We start from the raw sequence: 10,329 nt of genomic DNA, 5'->3' as shown, positions 1-10,329 counted from the left end.
AAAGGGAAACAAGAGATACCGGCAATGATGTCAAGAGATAAAGGAAACAGGTCATTGTTAGCTGTAGCTAGGTGAGAACAAAAAGCTGTTGTGACTTGGATGGGGAGGGATGGAGAGAGAGAGGGAATTCAAGGGTTACTTGAAGTTAGACAACTCAATATTCATACCCCTGGGTTGTAAGCTGCCCAAGCGTAATATGAGATGTTGTTCCTCCAATTTCCTTTTTTTTTAAATACATTTTTATTAGAGGCATCTGCATATCATAATCCAAACCAGTACAGACTTTGTTTAATGGTTACATATTAACTATCCAGGTTTCCAGGGAGCCAGTTACCAATGTAGCTGGGATCCTCCTTTATCGGTTACACATTAACATTGCCTTTAATTATTTATTTATATTTATAGATAGGAAAAATAAAGAAAGAAAGAAGGAAATTAGAAAAATAGGATAAACTATCAATAATACAACTTGGGGCCAGAGAACATAACTATTCATCTAGTCCTGGGTTCAGGCTTCAGTCCGGCCTCCACGCCGGTCCAATTTACCCCTTCAAATAATCTATAAATGGAGACCATATTCTAGTAAATAATTCTGGTTTGTGAATTAAGACAAATCTAATTTTTTCCAAATGTAAGGTCTCCGACATCTCCATAATCCACATCTTGATTGTGGGGGTTGTTGGGTTTTTCCAAAATTTTAATATCAATTTTTTCCCAATTATTATACTGTAATGAAGGAAATCTCTTTGGTTTATTCTGAGGTTTAGGTATTGTTCTGATATGCCCAATATTATTAATTTAGGATCGGGATCGATTTGGATATTGACAACTACAGAGATTATTTAAAAAATATCCATCCAGTAATTTTTAATTTTACTACAGATTACAAAAGCATGGGTTGAATTAGCCACGTGGGATTGAAATTTATCACAGAGAGGAGAGATATTAGGAAACATTATATTTAATTTTGTTTTAGAATAATGCAGTCTATGTAGTGCTTTAAATTAAATTAAAGAATGTTTGGCATTTAACGAACATTGGTGTATATGTTGTAGGCTTTTGTCCCAAATATCTTTCGTTATAGGTTGAGCTAATTCCTTTTCCCATGCTTCTCTGTATAATTCCGGCGACGGATTCTCACTGTCTATAAAAGTATTATAAATGTGAGATATTAATTTGACTGTGTTAGGGTGTTTATTCAAACATTCATCTCAAATCTCTGGCTCTCTGGTTCTGTGTTCTCGTGTATGCGATTTAACATAATCTTTAAGTTGTAAATATCTAAAAAAATTATTTGAATGTAATCCGTAATTCTGTTGTAACTCCTGAAACGCGAGAAAAATACAATTTCTATAAACATGTCCCATCTTTTTAATTCCATGATTTTTCCATTGTACAAACCCTTTATCCAACACTGAGGGTTTAAATAAAGGTTTATTTGCAATGGGGAGAGAAAGTGATAAATTATCCAATTTTAATGACTTTTTTAGTTGTTTCCAAATTCGAATACCACTATATATTATAGGGTTTTCACTATAGATTTTTAAATTCAATTTTGTGGGAGCTAACAGAATCGGACCAATTTCAAAAGGCAAACAGTCTTCCTTTTCCATCTTTAACCAGTCTGGTTGTTGATCCATATCGTCCAACCAAAAATTCATATTTTTGACATTGACTGCCCAAAAGTAAAATAAAAAAATTGGTAAAACTAATCCTCCTTTGGTCTTGGATTTGCATAAGTGTTTTTTGCTTATTCTATGGTTCTTATAATTCCAAATAAAACTTGTCACTGTGGAGTCAACTTTTTAAAATAAATATTTTGGGAGATTTATAGGAATTGATTGTAAAAGGTATAGCAATTGCAGAAGGAAAATCATTTTTATAGCGTTAAATCCACCGAGCATTGAAATGAGAAGTGTTTTCCAATATTGAATATTCTTATGCAATTTATTAAGTAAAGGCATGAAATTTGATTTAAATAAAGAAGTATATTTCATGGTCGCATAAATTCCTAGGTATTTACATTTTTCCTTGACTATTCTGAAAGGTGATTGTTGCAATATGTATAACTTGGCATAATCTCACTTTTAAGTGTAACTTTTAAGCACTATTCCAATTAATTCTATATCCCAAAAATAAAACAAATTGAGTTATAAGATTTAACAAGTTTGGAATGCTGATTTGTGGGTTTGTAATATATAGTAATACATCGTCTGCATATAGAGAGATTTTATTAACTGTATTTTTAGTATTATACCCATATATTTCTGGATGTGTTCGAACACTTTCTGCTAGTGGTTCAATAGCAAGGGCAAATAATAATGGAGATAACGGGCATCCTTGTCTGAAACCTTTAGATAAATATAATTTTGTTGATAACATTTGATTTGTCATTATGCTAGCTGTTGGGTTAGTGTATAAAAGCTTAACCCATGTGCAAAACGTCTCACCCAGTTGAAATGTTTCCATCACCGAAAATAAATAGGGCCATTACTCCAATTTCCATTTAACCTCACTTTGATTATGGAGGAGGCCTAGAACAGAAAGGTTAGAGCGGGAATGAGAAGGAGAATTAAATGTGTTTAGCAACTGGGAGATCAGGTAGGGCCAGGCGGACTGAGAGAAGGTTTTCAGCGAAATGATTGCCCAGTCTACATTTGGTCTTGCCGATATATAAAGGTCAAGGTCAAAGGTCAAAAATTGTATTTGCCATTTGTGCTTACACACATAGGAACTCTTGCGCGGTTGTTCAGAGAGTCAGGTCACGTCAAGTTAAAAAGACACACAGAAGACACATAATCTATAAAAACATATACTTCTCTAGAACTAAAAAAGAAAGAAAATGCCTAAAACCCTATATAAAGGGAAAAGTGAGAGCATTGTAAATTACACAAACCCTATATAAAAAGTGTCGATTGCATTGTAAATTGCACAGGCCCAGGAGACAATATAATATAATATGATGTGCTATGAGGTAGGTCAGAACATCAGTTCATAAGAGTCCACATCTTGAACAACGGATACAGTAGGTGAGGTTGGAGGAGATGCAAGTGAACCTCTGCCTAACCTGAAAGGACTACCGGGATCCCGGGACGGAGTCGAGGGAGATGGTATAGGGACAGGTGTTGCATCTCTTGTGGTTGCAGGGGAATTTTTTCCAGGGTGATATTCCTGGGGGAAAAGTGGCAATAGTGGAAGATAGACACAAATTGCTGTAGTAACTCAGCGGTTCAGTCAGCATCTCTAAAGAAAAGAAATACTGTAGGTGACGTTTCGGGTCGCAACCCTTTTTCAGACAGATAGATAGATAGAGAATGTAGGAACGAAATGCAGATGCTGGTTTATACCAAAGATAGACCAATGAAAACAAGTAAACTACTCTAAAGTAGAACATATAACAATACAGGATCAGGTCCTTCAGCCCACAATGTCTATGAAGAACATGATGCCAAGTTAAACTAATCTCTGTTTGCATATCATCCACATCCCTCCATTCCCTGCAAATCCATGTGCCTATCAAAACCTCTAACCTCCAACACCACAAATCGCATCTGCCTCCCCCACCACCCCTGGCAGCATGATCCAGCTCACACCACCCTCAATAAAAAAATTAAATGCTCATAAGATCATGAGCATTTGTGAAGAGAAAATCAGATTCAACGATTCAGGTCAAAACCTGTGTCAATATTTTTAACTTTTTTGTTTTAATTTAGTTTAGTTTAGTTTATTGTTACATGGACTGAGATACAGCAAAAAGCTTTTGTTTTCTCATCAAAATATACAATTTTGCCTTTTCCCCCCCCACATTATGCTAGACTTCACATCTATTTTCTTGTTCATATATTCTATTCACAATCAACATTCCTATCTGTCTTTGTATAATTCAAAAATTCAGCAACATCACAACGCTGCCTTCATAGGAGTCGTATACATTACAATATTTCATAATATTCAGTCTGAAGAAGGGTCCTGACCCGACACATCACCTATCCATGTTCTCTAGAGATGCTGCCTGACCCGCTGAGTTACTCCAGCAATTTTCCCACTGTTCCACCATATTCCACGGTCCTTGTAAAGAAACCAAGTTGATTTAACAGCAACACTATAACCGGTGGGGCACCAGGAGCGAAATTGAAGTGGAAATAATTAAGTATTGTGTATAGTTTATGGAGATACAAGGAAGGGCAGATGCTGGAATCTTGAGCAAAACAGAACGTGTTGGAGCTACTCAGCGGGTCAGGCAGCATCTGTGGAGGGAATGGACAGACGATGTTTGGATCGGGAACCTTCGTCAGTCTGAAACGTCGTCTGTTCATTCCCTCCACAGATGCTGCTTGACCCGCTGCATTTGTTTATAGTTTATATATTCACCTAAACCCTTTTTGTCGAGATCCCATCTGTGCGTCGATGAACGCAGAATAAATTAAATTAATTAAACAATATGAAATTTGCAGGCACAAGGAACCGCAGATGCTGGAATCTTGAGCAAAACACAAAGTGCTGGTGGAACTCAGTGGGTCAGACAGCATCTGTGGGCTGAAGGGTTCCGACCCGAAACGACTCATGTCCATTCCCTCCACAGATGCTGAGTTCCTCCAGCTCAAGATTCCAGCATCTGCAGTTTCTCGAGTATCAATTTTATACATCTTTCTTCAACTTCCATTATTATTTGAGACATTTACCGTTAAAATACAGGGTACAAGATGTACATAATAATGTCATCATTTTAAAATGATGAGAGGGATAGACAGTTGATGTGGATCAGCTTTTCCTTTTGAGAATAGGGAAGATTCAAACAAGAGGACATGACTTCAGAATTAAGGGACAGAAGTTTAGGGGTAACATGAGGGGGAACTTCTTTACTCAGAGAGTGGTAGCGGTGTGGAATGAGCTCCCAGTGGAAGTGGTGGAGGCAGGTTTGTTGGTATCATTTAAAAATAAATTGGATAGGCATATGGATGAGAAGGGAATGGAGGGTTATGGTATGAGTGCAGGCAGGTGGGACTAAGGATAAAAAGTTGTTCGGCACGGACTTGTAGGGCCGAGATGGCCTGTTTCCGTGCTGTAATTGTTATATGGTTATATGGTTAATATATTGATATGATAAAGCACTTACGCCGTATTGTAACGGTAAATGTTTCAAATAATAATGAAGAAAGATATATATATATATATTGTGCTGATATCATCGATGCATAAACATACATATATATAATATATATGGCAGCAACTCAAATATGTATATATATATTTATCGATGCACAGATGAACTGTACTTGAGTTGCTGTTACAGCGCAGTAGACGCGGGTTCAATCCTGACTACGGGTGTTGGATGTGCGGAGTCTGTACGTTCTTCCCGTGACCTGTGTGGGTTTTTTTCCGGGTGCTCCGGTTTCCTCCCACACTCCAAAGACGTACGAGTTTGTAGGTTAATTGGCTTCGGTAAAATTGTAAATTGTCCCCAATGTGCAGGATAGTGTTAGTGTATGATGTGTTTAAGAAGAAAGGTCTCGACCCGAAACGTCGCATATCTTTCTCTACATAGATGCGGCCTCACCCGCTGAGTTCCTCCAGCGTGTGTTTGTCTAGCCAGTGTATGAGGTGATCGCTGATGGGCCGAAATGCCTTTTGCCGCGTATCTCTAAAGTCTAAATACATATTTGCAGTTGATATTGTACACATTGAGTGATCTTATACACTTTTGATCAGGTTTATCAATTGCGTTCAACGTTCTCCAGAGATGCTACTAGACGCTGCTGAGTTACTTCAACACTTTGTGTCTTTTTTGTAATCTAGAATCTGCAGTTCATTGTGGCTACGTTTAACAAATGTGTACACATGTACTATTAAACCTTGCAACCTTGGACATGTGTAGGAAGGACCTGCAGATGTTAGTTTACGGCGCAGATAGACACAAAATGTTGGAGTAACTCGGCAGTAACTGAGCCGCTGAGTTACTCCAGCACTCTGTGTATCTTCAGTAATTGGAGGACGCTGACTGCCACGTTCATTCAAGCCACTTACTTGGGATGGGAGGGAAACGTTTGCTCACCGAGCCCGTCCCCGTGAGGTGCTGAACCAGGCAGGTGACGACCATGCCCGCCTCTAGCCGAGGGCCGGTGAGCCGCAGCCGGGAGCTCACGTTGAAGCTTCCATCCTCATTCTCCCTCAGCGGCCCCGCTTCTGTTTCATAGGACAACTGGCCCACGACAGCCCAGGACATGTTCAGCTCCCTCGGGAAGAATCCGGCGGCCACACAAGTCAGGCTCCGCGTCTCTGCGCCTTTTACCCCGGCATCCAGGGTCAGCGAGATATCAGGCTTCGCTGCGTAAAGTAGGAAAATAACACGGTGTGAATCTTCCTGTCGCTCTCAGTCATGCATGAAGCAACTATGATAACACGGCACGCCGTGCACCTGCTTAAGGAGCAACCAAGTAATTCAATGGATTATTAGCGGAATAAAGAGGAGCTGCAAACGCTGGTTTATACCAAAGAAAGGCACAAGTACTGGAGTAACTCAGAGGGTCAGGCGGCATCTGTGGAGAACATGAACAGCTGACGAGACACAAAGTGCTGGAGTAACTCTTCATGGATGATATGCGATGTTTCGGGTCGGGTTACATCTACAGACTACATCTCTTCAGTCTGTGTCTCAAAATGCACAATAAGAGAGAAAAATACAGGAAGCGAATGAAATGGACGTGGAGACACAAGGAATTGGAGATGCTGGAATTTTTAAGAATAATGAGTAAGCCATTTAGAATGGAGATGAGGAAAAACATTTCTCCCAGAGAGTTGTGAATCTGCGGAATTCTCTGCCTCAGAAGGCAGTGGAGGCATTCTCTGGATGCTTTCAAGCGAGAGTTATAGAGCTCTTAAAGATAGCGGAGTCCATGGATATGGGGAGAAGGGGATACTGACTGTGGATGATCAGCCATAATCACAGTGAATCAGCGGGCGAAATGGACAGGCGGTGTTTCGGGTCGGGACCATTCTTCGGTCTGAATCGCCGCCTGTCCATTCATTCCACAGATGCTGCCGGACCCGCCGAGTTCCTTCAGCACTTTGTGCATTTTAATGCATGAAATGGAAGTGAATATGTAGACGGTAAACTAAATCCAAGCAGATGATGGACATCTAAAACAGAACATATAAATATTCAGCCGGACAGGCCTGATTCGTGGGAAGAGAATGACGGTCCATGTTCTCCAGAGATGCTGCCTGACTCGATGAGTTACTCCAACACTTTGCGTCTTTGTTTTAACCAGCCCCTCCGGTTCCTTGTGTCTCAGGGCGAAGGTTTCGGCTGGAAGCCTTCAATGTGAATCGGTAAATTATTCCCCCCCCCCCCCCCCCACCCCACACACACACACGCACACAGATACGGGCCGACCCGATGAGTAGCTCCAGCATTTTGTGTTACATCTGGTACTTTCCGGGCCGAGATTGGTCAGAAGATGGATTCACGTTGCCAGAATTATTTAGCAGAGTCTGGTCGGGTCGGGCTCCCTCTCGCCAGCCCGTGGGCGATGGGAGAGCGGCCGCACGTTTGCATTGTAGCTGCCTCCCTTCAATGAAGCGTTAGGGATGTGTGCGACCATTCCCACTGTCCGCTGATACAGTGGGGTGGGGACCTCACACACATCCCAAGTTCCCCAACACCAAACCTCCACGAATGCTGCCTTAACCGCCGAGTTCCCCGTTCCTGCCTTCTCCCCATATCCCATGACTCCGCTATTTTTAAGAGCCCTATCTAGCTCCTACTTGAAAGCATCCAGAGAACCTGCCTCCACCTCCCTCTGAGGCAGAGAATTCCACAGACTCACCACTCTCTGTGAGAAAAAGTGTTTCTTCGTCTCCGTTCTAAATGCCTTACTCCTTATTCTTAAACTGTGGCCCTTAGTTCTGGATTCCCCCGATATCGGGAACATGTTTCTTGCCTCTAGCGTGTCCAAGCCCTTAACAATCTTATATGTTTCAATGAGATGCCTTCTCATCCTTCTAAACTCCAGAGTGTACAAACCCAGCTGCTCCATTCTCTCAGCATACGACAGCCCCGCCATCCGGGATTTAACCTCGTAAACCTACGCTGCACTCCCTCAATAGCAAGAATGTCCTTCCTCAAATTAGAGGACCAAAACTGCACACAATACTCCAGGTGTGGTCTCACTAGGACTCTGTACAACTGCAGCAGCTCCTATATTCGATTCCTCTTGTTATAAAGGCCAACAATCGCTTTCTTCACTGCCTGCTGTACCCGCATGCTTACTTTCATAGACTGATGTACAAGGGCCCCCAGATCCCGTTGTACTTCCCCTTTTCCCAACTTGACGACTTCAGGGTCATGTCAAGAGGGAATCTAGAGAAAACTGAGAGAAACAAAGATGCTTTTGTTTCCACACTCCCTCCGTGTAAGGAAATCAAGAGAATTAAATGCCAACACTAGACATGTTGGGAATATAAACACTGCGACCTCGGTTGATGGTGTTTTCATTATCTATTTAGTATCGTTAGGGAGACGGGAGGAACTGTAGATGCGAGGTTTATTTTTACCAAAGATAGACTCAAAGCGCTGGAGTAACTCAGCGGGTCAGGCAGCATCTCTGGAAATCATGGATATATGACGTTTAAGTTCGGGACCTTTTGTCAGACTGGGCTGGTTTGTGCCGGAAAATGAGCATTAATAGAGAGAGATGAAATGCAGGAATGAAATAGAAGTAGAGACATGGAACTGCAGGCGCTGCAGTCTTAAGCAAAACACAAAATGCTGGAGGAACTCAGCGGTTAAGGCCGCATCTGTGGAGAGAATGGACAGGCGGCGTTTCGGGTTGGGGAACTTGGGATTCGTGTGATTCACCAACTCCATCGCATCAGATCTCGGGGTGGCTGTGGAGGCAGATTCGATCGTAGAGTTTAAGAGACTTTTGGATAGACACATGTTTGTTTAACTTGGCCTCATGGGCCGCACGAACATTGTGGGCTGAAGGGCCTGTTCCTGTTTATTATTATATTAATTACCTTGGATATGTAATGTGGTTCCGTTTCCTGTAAACGTTTTCCAGGGCAATGTATCACCAATCAGTACCACACAATGGTAAGTGTCTGCATCGTGCACAGTCACCTCCCGAATGACCAGCGAGCCCACAGACACGGACAGTCGGTCGCCTGTCTTCAGAAAACTCTTGGTCTTGTTGTCCCTGAGCTCCGGGTTGTCTTTCGTCCGAAACCAGAATTCCCTCATTGAAACTATCTCCCCCTCTCCAGGTAGCAGGGAGCAGGTGAACGTAGCTGTCTGTCCTCGGAGACGTGTCAGAGCAGCAGGAGACTGGTTCACCCTCACACCGACAGCGGACCCTGGCACGGAAAGTGAACATAGTTAACAACGTCTTCCGAGTAACTCGAGTTTACTATCATGGGCACAAGGACAGTGAGGTCCAGGCCCAATTAAACCCCCCCCCCCCTCTCACCTGTAACCACTTGTGTAGGAAGGAACTGCAGATGCTGATCTATATCGAAGCCAGGCACGAAGTGCTGGAGACGCTAGTAGCATCTCTGGAGAACATATCCGAAGAAAGGTCGTGACGCGAAACGCCTTCTGTCCATGTTCTCCAGAGATGCTGCCTGACCCGCTGAGTTACTCCAGTACTGTGTTTTGTTCAAGATTCCAGCATCTGCACTTCTTGTGTCTCTTACATTTATTTACGTTAACGTCCTCATGTAAACTTACATTAATCTACAGTTCCTTGTGTCACTTATATTTAAGATAGACACAAGGTGCTGGAGTAACTCAGCGGGTCACGCAGCATCTCTGGAGAAAAATGACGGGTGACATTTCGGGTCGGAACCCTTCGCTTAAATTTAGTCTTAAATTAAAGTTAACTTTCTGACAAACTTATTTTAACTACATGTTCAATTTCTGCTTTTGTGTCTAAATGAAAATCTTGCTTGCAACAGCATCACATACACTTACACTGAAACAAACACATATTCAAAAACAAATTGAACATAAATTACACATGAAATTTCTAAAAGACGGCAAAAAAGCAACAAACATTATTGCAAAAGGCATAGAAAGAAACAAGTTATCGGAAGACAACGTGAACAGAGGTTGGCAAGGGTGAACATGAATGACTTACCTGGGAGAAAGAGGCAGAGTGTGTAGATTAATTTTGCAAACGATGACATTTTGATTTTGGTGAAGGAAGTGCCGAGACACGGATCACACGGAGCCGCTGGTCATTCTGCAGAATTCACAACCGCTGCGAGTTTTTCTGCGCTGCTGTGCGTCAGATCGACCGCAGATTGGACGGTAGTTTTCAGTGAAACGAC

General features: G+C 42.0%; 1 gene segment (V, D, J or C); it reads right to left on the bottom strand.

Annotated features, from left to right (window-relative positions):
* Nucleotides 1-8,531: 8,531 nt before the first annotated feature.
* LOC129694197 (Ig kappa chain V-III region MOPC 63-like) lies at nt 8,532-10,252 on the bottom strand. The segment is given in 2 exon segments: nt 8,532-9,354; nt 10,137-10,252. Coding segments are annotated over 2 exon segments (393 nt in total).
* Between the last annotated feature and the right edge of the window lie 77 nt (nt 10,253-10,329).

This window comes from Leucoraja erinacea, unplaced genomic scaffold, assembly GCF_028641065.1.
Source record: "Leucoraja erinacea ecotype New England unplaced genomic scaffold, Leri_hhj_1 Leri_577S, whole genome shotgun sequence".
Taxonomy (NCBI): domain Eukaryota; kingdom Metazoa; phylum Chordata; class Chondrichthyes; order Rajiformes; family Rajidae; genus Leucoraja; species Leucoraja erinaceus.
This window is presented reverse-complemented; position numbering and strand designations above follow the sequence as displayed.